The sequence below is a fragment of the Alexandromys fortis genome, unplaced genomic scaffold (genome assembly GCF_014885135.2).
Source record: "Alexandromys fortis isolate MF-2015 unplaced genomic scaffold, M_Fortis_MF-2015_v1.1 scaffold_0, whole genome shotgun sequence".
In the NCBI taxonomy this organism is placed as follows: Eukaryota; Metazoa; Chordata; class Mammalia; order Rodentia; family Cricetidae; genus Alexandromys; species Alexandromys fortis.
The window spans coordinates 9,846,483-9,866,403 of NW_026067949.1; the positions used below are offsets into that span (position 1 = coordinate 9,846,483).

General features: G+C 40.0%; 1 protein-coding gene across 1 annotated transcript; it reads left to right on the top strand.

Moving 5' to 3' along the window:
* The first annotated feature begins 237 nt into the window (after nt 1-237).
* Nucleotides 238-1,093, top strand: LOC126506495 (60S ribosomal protein L7a-like). The gene has a single exon (XM_050150149.1). It carries the CDS (start codon nt 260-262, stop codon nt 1,058-1,060), a length of 801 nt encoding a protein of 266 aa, XP_050006106.1. The 5' UTR covers nt 238-259; the 3' UTR covers nt 1,061-1,093.
* The last annotated feature ends 18,828 nt before the right edge of the window (nt 1,094-19,921 follow it).

Sequence of the window (19,921 nt, forward strand, 5' to 3'; positions counted from 1 at the left end):
CTTATAAAAGAGAAAGTGGTAAGTACACTTAACGCATTGGCACAGGAGACCATTTTCTAAATATAACCCCAGCAGCACAGACATTGAAAGAAACAATTAAAAAATGTGATCTCCTGAAACTGAAAAGCTTCTGTAAAGCAAAGGACATGGTCAACAAGACAAAACGACAGCCTACAAAATGGACTAACCACACATCAGACAGAGGTCTGATCTCCAAAATATACAAAGTACTCAAAGCTCTCTCCTCCAGCCCGGCAAGATGCCCAAGGGAAAGAAGGCCAAGGGGAAGAAGGTGGCCCCGGCCCCCGCCGTCCTGAAGAAGCAGGAGGCGAAGAAGGTGGTGAATCCTTTGTTTGAGAAGAGGCCTAAGAACTTCGGCATTGGGCAGGACATCCAGCCCAAGAGAGATCTCACGCGCTTCGTCAAATGGCCCCACTACATTAGGCTGCAGCGGCAGAGGGCCATCCTCTACAAGCGGCTCAAAGTTCCTCCTGCCATTAACCAGTTCACCCAGGCCCTGGACCGGCAAACAGCTACCCAGTTGCTTAAACTTGCCCACAAGTACAGGCCAGAGACCAAGCAGGAAAAGAAGCAGAGGCTGCTGGCCCGTGCTGAGAAGAAAGCTGCCGGCAAAGGGGATGTCCCGACTAAGAGACCACCTGTCCTTCGAGCGGGCGTCAATACAGTCACCACTTTGGTAGAGAACAAGAAGGCTCAGCTGGTGGTGATTGCCCACGACGTAGACCCCATTGAGCTGGTGGTCTTCCTGCCTGCTCTGTGTCGCAAGATGGGGGTCCCCTACTGCATCATCAAGGGAAAGGCCAGGCTGGGGCGTCTGGTCCACAGGAAGACGTGCACCACTGTTGCCTTCACACAGGTTAACTCGGAAGACAAGGGTGCTCTGGCCAAGCTGGTGGAAGCTATTAGGACCAATTACAACGACAGATATGATGAGATCCGCCGCCACTGGGGAGGCAACGTCCTGGGTCCTAAATCTGTGGCTCGAATTGCCAAACTGGAAAAGGCAAAGGACAAAGAACTCGCCACTAAACTGGGTTAAATGTACTGCTGAGTTTTCTGTACATAAATATAATTATAAAACTTCAAAAAAAAGGACCAAATAATCCAATAAAAAAGTGGAGTACAGACATAAACAGAGAACTCTCAACAGAAGAATCTAAAATGGCTGAAAGACATTTAAGGAAATGTTCAACAGCCTTAGTCATCAGAGAAATGCAAATCAGAACAACTCTGAGATTCCATCTTACACATGTAAGAATGACCAAGATCAAAAGCACTGATGACAACTTATGCTGGAGAGGATATAGGGGATATAGGGTAAAGGGAACACTCCTTCATTGCTGGTTGGAGTGCAAACTGGTACAGCCCCTTTGGATACCAATATAGCAATTTCTCAGAAAATTAGGAAACAACCTTCTTCAAGACCCAGTAATACCACTTTTTGGATATATATCCAAAGGATGCACAATTGTGCCACAAGGGCATGTGCTGAACTATGTTCATAGCGGCATTGTTTGCCATATCCAGGTACTGGAAACTACCTAAATATCCCTCAACCGAAGAATGGATAAGGAAAATGTGATACATTTACACAATGGAATACTACACAGCAGAGCAAAATAATGACATCTTGAAATTTTCAGGCAAATGGATTTAACCCCTAAGAACACATAACTTTCCAGTGCCTGGTGCCCAAACAACAGCCTTGCGTACCAATATGCCAAAGACAATTTTTATCTGAGCTCAAGTATTTTCTTCAGAATTAATGGAAATAGGGAACTGATTTATGTTAAAGGCTGGAACATCTATCCTTACAGACAGTAACCAGGGTGCAAAATTAAGGATGTGCATAAATTTCTTAAGGAAAATGACTTTTGTAGGAATAAACTATAAATTACAACTGTGAGGGAGTTTATTAAACTCCAAATCTAGTCTATTTAATGATTTTTTAAAAGTTTTAGGACTTTCAGCATATTTGATGAAGGCCTATAGCCTACCTTCAGGTAGACATGTCTACTGAGCATGTGAGATGAAGTAACCATAGGTTACCATTACAAGGAGCAATAACCCTGTGATATGATGCTGCACATACTTTCTCCTGCGAATAGCAAGGGATGCTTCTATTGTCAAAGGAAGTGATGCCTATTGGACCATGCTTGTCAATTACCCAGTGATTCTCCACTTCTTCTATGTTTGTATGTGTATTCTGTACACCGAATGAGCTCACCAGTGGCTCATAGGTAAAATGAGCTCAATATATGACTTATGTTAAGTTTTATGTGCATGTTTTATTAGGCAGAATACCAAGGCTATGATTCAATCTCAATTCAGCTGCTGCCAACACTTCAGGTATGACTCAAGGGGACTTCCCTGTTTGGAAAAGTGTGTGGTTAAAAGTAGGTTGTGGTTGTTGTAAAAAATATCATGGGGGAATCAAGGAGATATTTAGATTTGTGTCACTGAAATAGTGGATGATTTCCTCCCAATATTTTTTTATCAAGGGTGAGAAACTTTGCTAATAATAGAACTTCAGTTGAAGTTATCATGATAAAACAATTTGTGGTTAAAAAAAAATATGTACGTCTAACTTCTAAGCAAATAGCTCACACACATTTTTGAAATTGAATACAAAGCCTTGTAGCATATATTATTTTAAAACTTGGGTACCCATACTATGATTCTATCAATAAGCAGTTTACTATGCACTTGCATTGTCTTCTGGGAAGATATTCCTGAGGGGAAACTTAAAACCTTGCTCACCAGGGCTCTGAATTATCTGTAAAATCAATGGATACAACATGGTCAATTCTGAGCAACAACATCAAAGTAAGTCTTTATCTCCCACCTCATACTTTCGAAGCTGGCACCTGTTTGTCCTCATTAGAAGATCCATGGAGTTAGAGATGGTATAGCTTGCTCATCAAAGGGCAATTTCCACATATTACATCATCTAATCCTTTCAACTCCTCTGTAAACGCATACTAATCTTATTCCTATTTTATAAATAGAGAAACTTTTCAATATCATGTCTAAGATATCACAGGAGGAAAATAAGCAAGTCTGAACTGTAAGGCAATCATACTATGTCATTTCCACTCTCACCACTGCTTTCAGTTGGGTAAATCAGAAGGGGGAAGTTGCCTAATTTAAATCTCCATACACAGAGTAAGTCAGCCTAGTTATTTAAGATTTTCCATAAATTAAAAGGGGCAAGAAAGAGAATTTTGGAATTTACCAACATTATCACCAGAAGTCTCTCCAGTGTTCGGACACCACCCTCTGTCCTGACCACAAATCAGTTATTTAATTCCCTATCACTTTGCATCACAGTGAATGATTCTTTTTGATTATATTTTTATTTTTTGAAATTTTAATATGATTAGATCATTTCTCTCACCCTTCCCTCTCCTCTTACCAAATGCTCCACTTTGTTCTCTTTCAAATTTGTGTGCTTTTTTCTTTAATTGTCATTATAGATAGTACTGACCTCAGGAACAAGGGCACAACAATTACTTCCATTTATTAAACATGTATTCATGGCAGTAGTGGACAAGAGTCTTCACACCCATGTGCAATCTAATCACAACTCTACGGAAGGCATATTTCTGCCCCATCTGAAATTTAGTGGTATGTGGAATTGGAATTTGATTCCAAGGCCTATATGACTTCATATTTCAGATTCCTTTGTTTATTTGAGCTTCAAGGCTCACCAACACATTCCAACAGAATGGATTTATACTCATGTATGAATTTGAGGAAATCCTTTTATAGCCCCCAAGTCTAAGGTTGATTATTTATTCACAAAATGAGAACAATAATCACAATATCAATATTTTTATTATCTATCTCACTATCCTTTCCAAAAGATTATTATTTTAAAACGTAGGCAAACCCACCAGATTAGTCACTTTTAAAGTTCATAGCGTTCACTGGCTCTACTATCTATCATATCAAATACAAATTGCAAAGCCCAAAACTTAAATTAAGCCCACAATTAAAATAGATTTTTCTATTGATTGTTTCATTGCAGAACTGTGGGTAAATGTCACCAGACGTTGGACTGTTTTTCAGGCGCCACCTGCTTTGTAGTCAGTTTAGACTGCAGTAGTAAAAATACTGCACGCTGAAGTTCAGACTGCTGTGATAAAAAATACTGTACACTAAATGGATCTAAATACTGGTATTGGTGCTCTGGGGTCTGGAAAGGCCATGATCTGGGTGATGATAAGTTTGGATCTTGGTGAGGGCAGGTCACCATAGCAGAAAGAAATCATCATGCCTCATTCGCTTTTAATAAAGTCATAAAACTCATCATGGAGGCCCCACAATTGCTACCAATCACCTTCATGGGGTCCTTTACCTCAGTTCATACCTGATTTGTGGGTAGGTATAGAGACACTCTTTTATTGCTATTCCCCAGCAGCTTTTGGAATCCTCAGCTTCTAGCATCAGGCAGCGGCAGCTGAAGACGGCTGTGAGCAACAGAAGGTGGGGCCTTCTAGAGTGGTAGCTCTTATGCCTGCCTTGCATACTGGGACCAGTATTATAGTTGGGGTCCTAGAAAGTCAGTATTCTCTAGCCCTGATAGCAGCTAGAGTAACAGTCCTTAGGCCTGAGGTGTCTGAAATCCTTGGCGCCTGTTTTTTTTTTTTCCCTAAATATTTACTTCTATAACTTTGTAATTATATGTATGGATGTGTATTTGTGTGTGGGCGAGTACAGAGCCTAAGAGGCCATCAGATCTAGGAGCTAGAATTACAGGTAATTGTGAACCATCTGATGCAGATGTTGGGATCTAAGCTCAAGCCCTCTACACAAATAGTATGTGCTGAGCCATCTCTTCAGCTCCAAACCCTTGGCTCTTAAGGTCTAGAATCCTGCCAGTGACCAATGTTTATAGTTTCTTTTTTCTGGCTCTTTATGCCTATCTATCCTTCCCCAGTTTCAGCCCTTTATCCTTGTTCTTCTCTTTACTTCGACCACTCTTTTTTGCTTTGGGATTCTTCACATTCCTCTTACTGCTACTACTACTGTCATGGTTGGCACCACTGGGTGGAATTCTCCCACTTTTGTTGCCGTTCAGTTCTCACCATTATCACCACCACCCTCGGTGCTGATCCAGCTGTTGTTCTGGATACTATCACTTATTCAGTTATGAACTAAGTTCCCTTTACTAAACACAGGTCAAATGCACGCAAGAAAGACAGCTTGAGAGAAGCCTTTCTGTTGGACCTAATGACACTGCCCCCTTTTACACTGCTGAAAACATTCCTTCTGTTAGGCTACCAGAGGAAGTTTCTCTCCTCTGGCTTGGGAGGAAACAGTTACAGGGTTATGTAGATTTCATGAAGATCTGTGGCACTAAAAAGACTAGCACAAGCTGTTTGAAACAGCTGTAACTGGGCAGCAGTTCATATGTCAACAAAATAATTTGGCAGCAAGCAGCTATAGTTGTTATGTAGCTTCCTCAAGGCATCCAAAGAATTGACAGCAGCCAGTGCCAGCATACTGACAGTGTAGCTGCTAGGTTAATAGTCTTCTACTCAAGGCAGGCAAGACCTGTCAACTAGGGAGTCGGTGGTCCAATCTACCAACATCTTAGCCTATCCAATCTATTACAGGATAAGCAAGCTTCAGAATAATAGTCTATCAACAATACTTCACTCCTGCCCAACTCCCCAAGGAGTTCTCTGAATCCATCTCCTTCTAATCTCAACCTGATTATATATTAAATACCTATCTCCTAATATCATCACGTTTGGAATTTATGGTTTCAATATGTACACTTTGAGAACAAACACAGCCTTTTCCTATGCTGTGAGTAAAAGCCCAATTTTCCTATTTAATAATCTCGTGCTCTGAGATTTTGTTACACAGCACTGTGAGATGATCTTTTGTGTTGTTTTTAGGACCTTCTCCACACATCATAAGCTATTTGTCGTAACAAATTATTTATTTATTTATTTATTTATTTATTTATTTATTTAGGCAGAAAAGGGGGAGCTGATGTGGGATTTCCCTTTGTGAGCAGTGAATATGCAGCTGCCAATGGAGAAAGATGTCACATAGCCACTTAAGAATCAAGAGGTAACAAATCACTGGTTAACGAATAAAGCTTTTTTGCCCAATGGTTTAGCAGAGCAAAGCCAGGCAGAAAATCTAAAGAGCGATATAAAGAGAAAGTAGGTAGAGTTAGGGAGATGCCATGTAGCTGCCAAAGGAGAAAGATGTCCCGTAGCCGCTTAAAAATCAAGAGGTAACAAATCATGAGCATCGTGGTAAAATATTAATTAATAAAAAATGGGTTAATTTAAGAAGTAAGAGCTAACTAGAATGACACCTACACTAATAGGCCAAACAGTGTTATAGTTTCTATGTGATTATTTGGGTCTGAGTGATCAGGAAACAAACCAGCAGTCTCAGCCTACACAAGTGCGCTTAACAGTTCTCAGTCACCATCTCTCCTAACTGAGCAAAGACGAGTTTTTTCCACTCCTTGACTAAGGTTGAACTAGGTGTCTTTCCATGTCCCTATAGTCAACTGTCCTTAGTCTACTTCAAGACTTTAGATATAAAATATAAAACCTTAGAAAAACTGAGTTTTTTCTGCTAATCTACCACCTGAAGTTGACTGAAGATTTTTGATCACATTAAGAAATCTGAACACAGAAAATGGGAAGGAATTTAAGGACAAAACCTTATTCATACATGCCTCCTGTCTTCATCCTAGGGGCAAGAGAGCTCTGCTATGATAGTGACCTTAACAAGAGTTCATGGGCTTGCTATTCAGTGGAGAGTACATTGAAAAAAGGAACTCAACAGGCTATATTTGTTTAACAGCTTGGCTATACAGAATTCATGTAGAAATCAATGATGGGCTAGTATGCCTAACTCATCTCAATGGCATAAAACCTCAAAAGGCAAAATGAAACAAAACAAAGGACAATTAATTTCTAGGGTAAAAGACTAGGTTGAGAAGAAAATCAGGGAGAAAAAAAATCCTCCTGAGGTGCTGATGCTGAGTAAATGGGAGATCTACTGTTTTAAAACCAAAAAGACACAGGCGGGAGAAAGAGAGAAAAAAATATTATCAAGACCAGTTTATAGCTCCATGTGATGCTGAATCCCTGCCAGAGGCAGAAGGCAAAATTCTAGTGAGATAATGGGAAAAGAGACCAGGCCATATTTTTGTAAACGTCTTACCTAAAGAGCTTTCCCAATGTAATGTGGAAAGGAGGGGAAAGCACATGAGAAGGGAATGGGATAGTACACAGGAATTCCATCATGAAAACCTGCAGCATCTCTATATATTTATCTGATATTCAGAGACTATACAAATCCTAGGAATCCCCAGGGAGAAAGGGCATGGGACATAGGATGGAGAAAAAATAGGATGAGGCATTTTATGGCTTATAAAATAAATACTATGAGAATTTCCCAGTGCTATTGTTACTACATATTTCTAAGATTTAGACTAGGTTAAAAAAGAAATGAAAAGAAGTCCTAGGACTGAGAAAACAGATCCTCGGGTAATGTACTTGCTGTAAATACATGATGAAATGAGCCAGGGTCCTTAGAACACACATGAAAGCCAGAAGAGGTAGTGTGTGTCTATAATCCCAGTGCTTTTCTCATGAGATGGGTGGTAAAGTCCACCACATCAAAGAAGGTTGTGGATAAGATGGCCTGGTGCACCCTGCTGCAAACAACGAAAGAGAAGCCATTTTCTCAATGGGGTAGAAGGCTAGAAGCCACATCTCTGGTTGTCTTCTTCCTTCCACACCCATGACATGGCAAGTGCATACCTACACACACATACACACACACACACACACACACACACACATGCATGTATGCACATTTCTAACACCTAGTTCTAACCTTATCTCATATCCTAAATGCTAGAATTATGACAATAACTCTTTAATAATTTCTTCCAATATTTACCAAATTTGAGGTTTCTGGAGAAGCAGGACCCATTGGATATATAAGACCTGACAAGGTTATTTATTATATATGTTGACTCACATAATTATAGAAGCTGAGAGGTTCCACAATATGCCTTATGGAAATGAGGATTTGGAGAGTGGGATGATATTGGTGTCAATCTTACACCCCAAAGGTTTGAACTCCAGCAGCCCTGATATCCAAGGGCTGGATAAGATATTCATCCCAGTTCAAGGAAAGCAGAGAATTCACCATTTTGTGGTCTGTTTAGATCTGGACTGAACTGACCCATGCTCACTCTTACATATTGGACCTCACAAAAGCTTATGTGATAGACAGGTCATTTTTACATTCTCACATAAAATTGCCTGTAGTGGTGAGGCTCTTGGGAAGTCATTGGTATTAAATGAAGCCATGAGGATGGGCTCCCATAATGGTACTACTGCCCTTAGGAAGAAGGAAAGCTGAACTGTCATATTTGGTCCATCTCAGCACATAATGTCTCACAGTATGTCATGATGCACAAGGAGGCCCTCACTAGAGGCTGGCATCGAGTTCTTCTAAATAAAACTCTGTTCTTTATACAGGACTCTGGGTTGAGAATATTGTTGTAGAAACAGAAGAGAATAAGGCATAGCCCAATAAGGTCAAACAGAAGAACTTTCCTGTTTCTATCTTTTAAGACATCTCTCCCTGAGCCATTATTAGGTGTTCCATGTACACGAGATCTTCCTTCAACCTGTCACAGAGCAGACACGGGACCTTCTCTTCCATTTCACTTGTCTGTATCTAGAGGATCTCATACTTCCCCGTTTATTTTTAAATCAACAATGTAAAAATCACTCAGTGTATATTTACACTGAGTGAGATGTTGGAAGCAATAAACTCATTGACATTGTATATGTCCAAAAATGTTGTTGCACACTCAGACTTGATTTGGAGTTTGACTGAGACTGTTCTTTTCCTCAAGACACATGTGGCGGTCACTAGGCAACCTCAGCTGTCAGTCCAGCTTCTTTGAGACAGGTTCTCTCATCACTCATCACTCTCTACCTGTCCTCAAACTTTCTAAGATTCCTATTTCTCCCTCCCACATTCCCTCGGGAGCACAGAGATTGGAGACATGTGTAATACTGTGTGCAGGGTGTCCATGTGTCCTGAGGACCTTCACTTTAGCTACGGATTCATCACCTCAGCTCTCAGAATCCTTCTTATTTATTCCACTAGGAATGGGGCAGGTACTTTTGATGTAAAAATTTATATCCTATAATTAAAGGAAATTAATTCCTGATGGGGTATTAATTAGAAAGTGTTTTTAAATATAAATTCCAGTTGCTATCTTTTAAAAACTAAACACAATAATTAACACCATACCTGTCCCATTTTTGAGACCCTATAGATCAGTTCTCATGATTCATCCAGTTAGGATCAAGGGCTGGGTATGTGAGTGAGAGAAGGGGATTAGTGGAGCATCTTAGAGCCTGCCATCTATAACTTTCCTAGAAATGAGCAACCACTCTATTTTTTTCTCATTTGCTTTCAACAAAAGCAATGCGGCAATACCTGGCAGGCTGTGGGCTTGTGGATATGATGTAGAGAATTTTCTAGATGGCTTCTGAGAAGGAGTTTTGTTGAGGAAAATACTTAATTTTTCTCTTCTATATGTGAGTCTAGGATTCCTTTTTGACAAGAAATAAAAACCCCAATACTCATGTTCTTATAAAAATAACAGTCTATAGACAGAGCAATGCTATGGAAAATACTTTGTAAAAACTACAAGGATAGCCTTAAACACACAGGGGATTTGTAAGAAAAACTAGTAATAGGAAATTCAGCCTAAAGTTGGAATATCATTTAATTAATTTGAACAAAATATTGATTTTCTTCATACTAAGGTATATAAGGATAAAAATTTCCTCTGCAAAGCAATACAAATCGATGACCAAAAGTTTAACTTCACTTTCCCAATAGACATTCATTTTAAATGTGAAAATCAGTTACTTATTTCTTCAAGAAAAAACTCCCAAACTGAGAGTGTTGGAAGAGAAGTACTCGAGACAGTTTCTATGACTCTATCGCTTCCAATAAGGAGGAAAAAAAAAACTGGGAAATTATTCTCTACTTAACACAGTCTAGTTAGTTAATTGGGTTTTTCTCACTTTTGAATTGATTGTGGCAACACCAGTACAGCTAACTTTCTTTGCCATGTTTTCCACGTGACAGACTAATTACTTCAATCTCTCAACTCTGAACATGATGTATTTGGAGGCCGTGGATTCAAATGGATAATTGAACAGCTGTTCTCACCACCAGTTCTCTCTGTGTGTTTCATAAACCTGTTGTATCTCAGATTAATCTCCTCAAAAAATATTGCAAGTTGGCATTGATTGTTAGGTACAATATGTGAGCAATTGGGAGCGGAGTCAAAGGTGAGCAAATGAGACATTTTCTCCAAACGACTTAGAAATTGGTGGGGCATTTGTGGCACACCTTCAGCACCCACAGCCAAGACTCTATGGTCAGATTCAATATCAACTCAAAGCTGAACAGACTGGCCAGTCCCAGAAACAGTTATATAGTACAACGGCTGTTGACCAAGCAATTGAATTATTCCTTATGTTTTCACAAAATGTCTTATTATTTTTAGTGTATTTTCAAAACAATATGCAGATTCACCTAAAATATTAACATTGCATGTTTAAAAGAGGAGATCCTTTTCAGACACCTATTATATGTCTACAACCACAGTAGTACAATGGTAAGGAAAGGAATGTCATAAATCTCAGTCCAAAAACTCACTGGTTGTTGCAGTAAGAGCGGCGGGGCTGCGTCCCCAGCACCCCGGCCACCTGGCTAGCTTATGCCCCGAAATAACAACACACAAACTGTATTCATTTAAGCACTGCTTGGCCCATTATATCTAGCCCCTTCTTGGCTAACTCTCGCACCTGGACTAGCCCATTTCTAATAATGTGTGTAAGCACTCCAAGGTGCGCTTACTGGGAAGATTCTAGCCTACGTCCATCCTGGGTCGGAGCTTCATCACGTGTGTCTCAGAGAGGAGCTATGGAGTCTGTCTGAGGAGTCTTACCTCACTTCCTCTTCCTCCTGTTTAATCCTCCCACCTATGTTTTAACCTATCAGGGCAAGCAGTTTCTTTGTTTAATTAACCAATGACCTTCCTCCATCAACTGGTAACGCATAACAAGACAATTATACAAGAATGCAAACTAATATATATATTCAATAATATATTTATATTCAATACATTTTGTATTCAAGATAGTACCTGGAAAGCAGCAACTGGCGTTCAAAAGACAGACAATAGATAGATCGGGGTATTCAATAAATGAATAAATAATAATTCTATAAATGAATGAGATACATGGTACAGAATGCTACTGAAAACTGGAGGCAAAGAAACATATGATTTTGTGAGATGAAAGTAATTATATAAGATAAGGACTTATCCAAGTTTTTGAAAAGTTAGGGACATTTTAGCTCTAAAAAAAAGAAAACAAAAATGACATTAGCTGAGGTGTCTTCTTCAGACTATGCCATTCCTTGCCTTTCCCAAAGAATCATTAAGTGTGGGCTTTCTACTATTTTGTGAGTTTATCATTTCATTGACACATAGAGATGAGGTTGCATAGTGTTTAAAAGCAAAGAACCTGGAGTTAATCACTTGGGTTTGGTTGAAATTTTGTTCTGTGGCCACAACCTTTGTATTTAATTTTTCTACATTAATTTTGCCATCCACATCTACTTGCTCAAAATATTATACAGAGTTGTTAAATGTGTATAATTTTATAAGAAAACATTATTGTTTTTTTTTAAGTTCGAGGCCAGCCTGGTCTAGAAGAGCTAGTTCCAGGACAGAAACCAAAAGTTACGAAGAAAACATTACTTAAAGAATTATGCCTTGAAATATGATAGATGCTTTTCATTATGAAACAAATTCCTTTCCTTATGGTAACCCTTGCTTTAAGGAACACTAGGCCCTGTGAAACTGAAGAATGTCTGTTTCTGGATTATAGGGGCCATTGTCTTTGAACATCTCCCACTTACCCCTTTTAGATTAGCATATTTACTGCAGATGTTCTATTTCTGTGTTGACAATATTTTTTAAATGTGTCATTTCAGATAACTTGTTTCTTCTTGTTTGTTTATTTGTTTATGGAAATGTTTCTCTGTGTAGCCCTGGCTATCTTGGAACTCAGAGATCCATATGCCACTGCCTCTCAAGTGTTGGAATTAAAGGCCTGTGCCAACCACTGCCTAGCTGATAACTTTCTTATCACGAGGCTTTTTAAAATCAAAGACACTCAACTATTATCACAACTTATCAATGACTTAAATAATGAGATTCTAGACCTTAGACACATACTGGAAGACAGGATATTAGAAGGATTTGTGGATAAGGAAAGCATACTTTGCAGGTAAAGGGATATAAATAATTTTTAGCTGGAAAATAAAATGAAGTTATTTGAAATAAGCCTGAATGTATCCAGGTTTCCACAAAGAGAGATCAGGACTGGTTCCCATTGTAACATGCATCTGAGGGTCTTAAATTACCATTTAAGACCAACAGATGATGACTTGTAGACAATACTAGACATTCTGCAGAACTGTCCAGTTGCATTCTCAGCTAACAACCAGAACAGTGACTAGTGGCACGGGCCATCCTTGCAGTCCAGCTCTGGAAAGCATTCTTATGGCTAGCATCCGACTAATCCTACAAGAAAACATCTAAGCAAAAATGGACTAGCTAGGCCTCCAAATTCCTGACTCAAAAAACATGGAAAAAATTCAGTGGTGGTTTTAAAGCACTTGATTTTAGGTAATTTTAAACAAAGTGGTTCCATATGGAACAATAAACAAAGAAAAAGACTTTAGATAAGTGAAGTAGAATAAGGATGAATTTATTGTAAGAGTAAACACTGCTTGTGGTGTCAAACAGGCAGAAGCTATAGCATCCTAAAACCCAGATATCAGAGAGTACTTAATTGTATCTTTTTAGTTCTTAAACAGGAGAAAATGAATCAAAGAAAGAAAAAAAGTGAAAATACCTCTACTCTTTATCTTGCTGAATTCCAGGTTGTAAGCTTCCAGTCTTTCCACCACTGTCAGGAACTTGAGCAACAATAAAATAGCGTGTCACGGCTAATCATCCCAAAGTCTCTGTGGTCTTTATAATGCTACATAACAAACCATCATGAAACCTCAGCTGCACCAAACAATCAACGTCTCAGGGTCATTTGGGAAGCATGGCTAGCTTTAGCTAAAATTGCTTGTGTATCTAGGGAGGGGCTGAGAGCTGTACGCTCTACAATAACCAATGCCAAATGTCAGTGCTATATCTATCTTTTCCTCTTCTCACTAGCTAGCTTCTAGCTGGACCCATCAAGTTGCTTTAGCCGTACTCATGCAGTCAACACAGACACAAGAGAAAAGGCAGAAATCTTGAGGGTCTTGAGGCTGAGGCTCAAAACTAGAATCTCTCTATGCCTACTACATCCTGAAAATCAAACTCACAATCAAGCAATAAGGCAAATTCTATTCCGTTCCTTCTGTGAGGGTAACTGCTGAATCACAGAATAATGACCGTGGACATATGAGAGTTTAAAAGGCTGAGGTCATCAGGAACTTCCCTCCCCCCCCCCCTCACCCAGGATGCGTAGAGTGGTGGTGGAAACAGACAAAGGTAACCTAATTTTCAAAATGAGATTTAAACCAATTCCAGGAAACCAACTATAAAAATAAAGCCAACTGCTTAGTGAGGGGTCTAGAGCTTTCGTGAAATGACTGGATCAGTTCTGAACTTAGCTAACTGCAATGACTCAGTGCTCAAAAGTGATGAAAGCAGAACCATGACCATGCTTGCTTAGAGAAAAGAATAGCCATAGATGGTTTCCACTTAACTCTTAATGAACCAATTTCATGAGTGTATATGTTTTATTAGTTTTGGGGGGAATTTGATGTGATTATTTTGATAATATTCACCTCCCACTCCTTCCCCTAACTTCTCATAGATTCACCCCCCTCACTCCCTCCAAAATCATGTTTTCTTTAAAAAAAAAAATCCCATAGAATTGAGTTTATGCTGCCTTTAACAACTCATGAGTATGGGGCCATCTACTGGAGTGTGGTCAACCTAACACAGGTCCATTAGGAGGTGAGGGTTCATGAGTCCTTCCATCTCCTTGCTAGAATTTTGACTGGATTGATATTATGTAGATCCTATGCAGGCAAACACAGTTGCTGTGGGCTCACCAGTGCAGCAGTCCTGTCTGTGCAAAAGGCACTGTTCTGTCCCAGGCCTCCTAACCTCTGGCTTTTATAATATTTCTGTCACCCTCTACCTCCTACTTTTTACTTTCAGCCACACTGGTTAAAGTAACTTATATTGATGATCCATGCTCTAAATAAGTGGAAGAAACACAGGATTCATTTATCTTCTAGGCCTTCTATAGGTCTATGTTCATAGGCCACCATAAGCACCATGTCTCAAGAGAAGGAAACAAGTTGGAGTCCTTTACTCCTTGAGGTGGAGGTTGTAGAGCCTCTGGGCCAAGAGAATGGTGAAACTTCCTAAGAGGAATGGATGACTTTCTATAGATGCTACATATCATCTACAGTGGTTTGAATGAGAATGGATCCAAGAGGTTTATGTAGTTGAATACTTGGTCCACTGTTGAAACTATTTGGGAAATGTAGCTTTGTGGAAGATGTGAGTTACTAGGGCCAGGCTTTGAAGATTGAAAAGACTTATTGCCAGTGTGTCACTCTTTGCCTGCTACTTGTGGATCAAGATGCAAACTCTCAGCTCTTCCTGCTACCATGTCTTTACTCTGTACTCACGGATTCTAATCCTCTGAAACTATAAGCCCCAAACCAAGCACTTTATAAGTTGCCTCCGTTATTGTGTCTTATTACAGCAATAGAAAAGTAGGTAAGACAGCACCGTCACCACAACTCTGGCAAAAGAATCAGAATACTTGTTTAAGTCCCACTTTATCCCTCAGTGACATTAAGCATCTTTAACCTTGTTAGAAGGCCCAATAGCCCTAAAGGCACAACAGTGGTATGCATGCATTAGTTACAACTAAAAGTTCCCCATTTGAACTTAAGGCCTACTCACCAAGAGGAAAATCATGAAGCCATGCCTGGTACAAGTCAATTACCTGGAGTTAGTGAAGCCATGGATCTTGGAGGAGATTCTACTTTTCTAATTAGTGGCAGTGAGAATGAACTATACCATATCACAAATGCAAGTAGTAGGTCTATTGTAAAAGTTGGGAGAACAGGGGGTCATGGAGGCCTGCCTCAGAAGGAGAAGTGATGGGGGAAAGAGAGGGGGAATGGAGAGAGCTTGCTTTTAAAGGGGGCTTAGTGTGTGTGCACAGAGACTGCAATCACGTAGCACATTCTACATACTAGTGATGCAGCCCTAGGACCTTGGGCCGGTAAGGTATCTGCCTAAATGCTGACAGTGCATATGCACAGAGGTGGGACTCTTGGTGCTTACACCTGAGGGCCCTGGGGGCAGGCTAGCATTATGCCTGAAATGCACAAGCACCTGTGCATTGGGAGTGGTTGGTGACTATCCTGCCAGGTCCCCAAGGGCAGGCCAGCACAATGCCTGAATGCTAACACCTACAACTACCACTTTACCAAACAAGCACATTCCCTAACTACATTCTAAACATTTGTCTTTATACCCATAGATGAGCATAATCCTCATCCTTTATCAAAGATGTCTCTTTTCAACAGAGACCCAAACTATACCCAATCAAATGCAGGGAGCAAGGGATTATGTGGCATCCAGTCCCAACTCCCACATCTAGAGCACAAAACACCTAAGACTCAGGGATCATTGCAGAAAAGGGGTGGAAATATACTAGGAGCCAGGGAAACAAGATGATTGTTGTGAGATTGTGTCTGCTGGAAATGTCAGAGAAGCTACACTCAAGAAGTCTCATTGACATGACTGCCTAAACATGCCCTAAATAACAGCAATACCAATGGACATACTAATAGAGAAGGACAAAATCTCATGGGGCCTCAAACCCATACAAAAAACTATAGGCAGTGAAGGAATGGTGAGAGCATGAGAAATGATCTTCCTTAGATAAGGGAACCCAGTTGGTTGTCCAATATCAAGTGATAAGACCTGATACATACAGGTAACATTATACAGATTGTACATATTTATGAGTGTGTGTGTGTACTTATAAAACAACAATTAAAGAAAAAGAGGTCATGGAGCATAGGTCTTTTATATTAAGATTAAATCATTATTTAAATTTTAAGGTTCTCAAAATGACTGGCAAAAAAATTAAATTAAAAAGAAAGCAAAAAATCCAGCTTGTATCTCTCTGGGAAGGGAGAATAGAATAGGTTTTGTGGGTGGACTGGCGTGGGTAGGGATAGAAACTGGAGGAATCAAGTGTATGTGGAGGATTGAAGGAGAAAGTACTGGGAGGGGTGACTGGAATTGGGGGAAATTTGGGGGTTGAGGTAGAAACCTAGCAGTGGAAACTCCCAGGAATCTATTAGTGTGACCCTAGAAAAGACTCCAAGTAATAGGGGATACAGACAGAACCTGAGCCTACCATCTTCTGTAACCAAGCAAGGCTTCCGTGGAGGAACTGGGATACCAATCCACCCACAGAACCTTCAACCCATGATTTTCTCTGCCTTCAAGATATGCTGGGACTGGACAGTTGTAACACATGCCTTTAATCCCAGAACTCAGGAGGCAGAAGCAGGCAGATCTCTCTGAGTTTGAGGCCAGCCTGGTCTACAAGAGCTGGCTCCAGGACAGCCTCTAAAACTACGGTGAAACCCTGTCTCAAAACAAGAACAACAACAAAAAAAATGCTGGCCTAAAGGTAGTACAAAGATTGTGGGGGTGGCCAGCCAATGATTGGTCCATCTTGAGACCCATAATGCTTCGAAGGAGGTCAAACCTGACACTGCGTAGATGGCCAGGAATCAGAGACAGAAAAGACTAGAAACCAATCAGGACTACCCATCCCCACCCCCCCACCCATGCCAAAAAAATGCAATGAAACAATTCTTAATGATATTCTGCTCTACTCATAGGCCAGAGCCTAGCATAATTATCATCAGAGAGGTTCCATCCAGAAACTGATGGGAACTGATGTGAAACACACAGCCAGATATTAAGTAAAGTTCAGGGACTCCTGCTGAAGAGGAAGAATTACAGGAACCAGAGGGGTCAAGAACACCACAAGAAAACCCACAGAATCAACTAACCAGGGTTCATAGGGGCTCACAGAGACTAAACTGGCAATCAGGGAATCTGCATGGGTCTGACCTAGATTTTTCACATATATGTAGTGGTTGTGTAGCTTGGTGTTCTTGAGAGGTTCCTCAGAGTGGGAGCAAGGGCTGTCTCTGACTCTTTCGCCTGCTCTTAGGACTCTTTCCTTCCTATTGGCTTGCCTTTTCCAGCCACGATATGAGGGTTTTGCCTTGTCTTACTGTGCCTTGTTTTGTTCTCTCTCTGGCTGTTTCTCAGAGGCCAGCTCTGTTCTGGAGAGGAAATGGAGGAAGAGTGCATCTGGGCAAGAAGAGAGGTGAGGGGAGAGCTGGGAAGAGTGGATGGAGGGGACACCATGGTTGGGATGTATTGTCTGAGAAGAATCTATTTCAATTAAAAAAAAAAAACTCAAGATTTTTGTTCCATGTTTATACATTCATTTCTTTCAAAAAATTTAAACTTCCCTCATAAAAAAAGGACTATGAGAACCCTTAAAATCAGTAGGATAGGAATGTTATCAGCACATTCATCTGCTGTTTTAAAATCTGTAGTTTCATACACACTAAAGAATCCTATGAGATACAGGGTGATTTTTCTATTGTTCTATATTTCTGAAAATAGACAATGTGTCAAATTCAGGGCAATGAAAAACAAAGTGAACCAGGTATTTGCTGAATCCCAGTTCTGACAGACACTATAATGAGCATTCTTCTAGGCTGTACTTATCAATGGACCTGGGACAGAAGCACGCTCTGACCATTTCCTTTGTTATTCACGTCTGAGTTATAATTTACCCACCCCCATAAAATAAAGCCCTAAGCTTATTCTACAGAAATAACAAAATGATATCTACAACACTAAAGTGTGAAAAGCAGAAATTCTTCAGTGAATTGAGAGACCATTCCTACTGAACAATTCTTTAGAGTTTGAATTATTTAAATGAACAATTTATTAAAATTATATGAACATAATAATTTGAGTATAAATTTAAATATACAAGTGACTGACACATTTTCAAAATCTAGTACAATAAATATTAATAATACATTAGATGATTTTTTTTCTGTTTTGGATTTTTTTCACTTTTTATTATTATTTTAAAAAAAAACAAACCATCTTTTTATTTTACATACCAATCCCAGTTCCCACTCCCTTTCCTCCTCCTTCCTTCCACCTATCCTCCTAGCCCACCTTCCATCCACTCCTCAGAGAGTACATTGCTTTGGAAAAGGTCCAAGGCCCTTCCTAATATATCTAGGCTGAGCAAGGTATCCATGCAAAGACAACAGGTTCCAAAAAAGCCAGTACAAGCAGTAGGAATAAATCCTGGTACCACTGCCAGTGGCTCTGCAGTCTGCCCCAGCCATACAACTGTCACCCACATTCAGAGGGAGTAGTTTGGACCTATGCTGTTTCCTTCTCTGTCTGGCTGGAGTTGGTGAGTTTCCATTAACTCAGGTAAACTGTTTCAGTGGATGTTCCCCATCATGGTCTTGACCTTTTTGCTCATATTTTCACTCCTCCCTCTCTTCAACTTGACTCCAGTCCAGTGCTCTAGTGCAAGTCTCTGGCTCTCTTTCCATCAGTTTCTGGATGAAAGTTCTATGGTTATATTTAAGATATTCCTCAGTCTGACTACAGGGCTAGGCCAGTTCAGGCATCCTCTCCTCTATTGCTTAGGGTCTTAACTGGGGTCATGCTTGTGGATTTCTGGGAATTGCTCTAGTGCCAAGTTTCTTGCTAGCACCATAATGGCTCCCTCAATGAAAATATCTCTTTCCTTCTTCTCATCTCTGTCCTTCCTCCATCTTGATTATCCCTCAAGTTTTCTTCTCCTTCTCCCCTCCTTTTTCCCTTCTCCCCTTCCTACTCCCCTCACCCCCATGCTCCCAATTTTATCAGACAATCTTGTCTATTTCCCCTTTCCAGGTATATCTACGTATGTTTTTCTTAGGGTTTTCTTCTTACTTATCTTCTCTAGGATCATGAACTGGGTTCAATATCTTTGCTTTACAGCTAGTATCCACTTTGAGTGAGTACATACCATGTTCATCTTTCTAGGTCTGGGTTACCTGACTCAGGATGGTCTTCTCTAGTTCCATCCATTTGCATGCAAATTTCAAGATGTCATTGTTTTTTACTGCTGAGTAGTACTCTAATGTGTAAATGGGCCACATTTTCTTTATCCATTCTTCAGTTGAGGAACATCTAGGTTGTTTCCAGGTTCTGGCTATTACAAATAATGCTGCTATGAACATAGTTGAACAAACCCAAGAGTAGTATTGCTAGATTCTGAGTTAGGCTGATTTCCAATTTTCTGAGAAACTGCCATACTGATTTCCAAAGTGGTTGTACAGTTTTCATTCCCACCAGCAATGGATGAGTGTTCCCCTTACTCCACATTGGGCAGAAGTGGGAGGAATCAACTTCCTCCTTCCCAGAATTCTCCTGTTCTCATTGCAACATTTCTACTTCCTGTCTGGTTTTCCTGCCTATACTTCATGCCTGGCCAATCAGCATTTATTTAAAACATGGTTGACAGAATACAGACAATTCTCCCGCACCAGTCTGTGAAGAATTATGTTGGGATTTTGATGGAGATTGCATTGAATCTATAGATTGCTTTTGGTAGGATTGCCATTTATTATGTTAATCCTATCTATC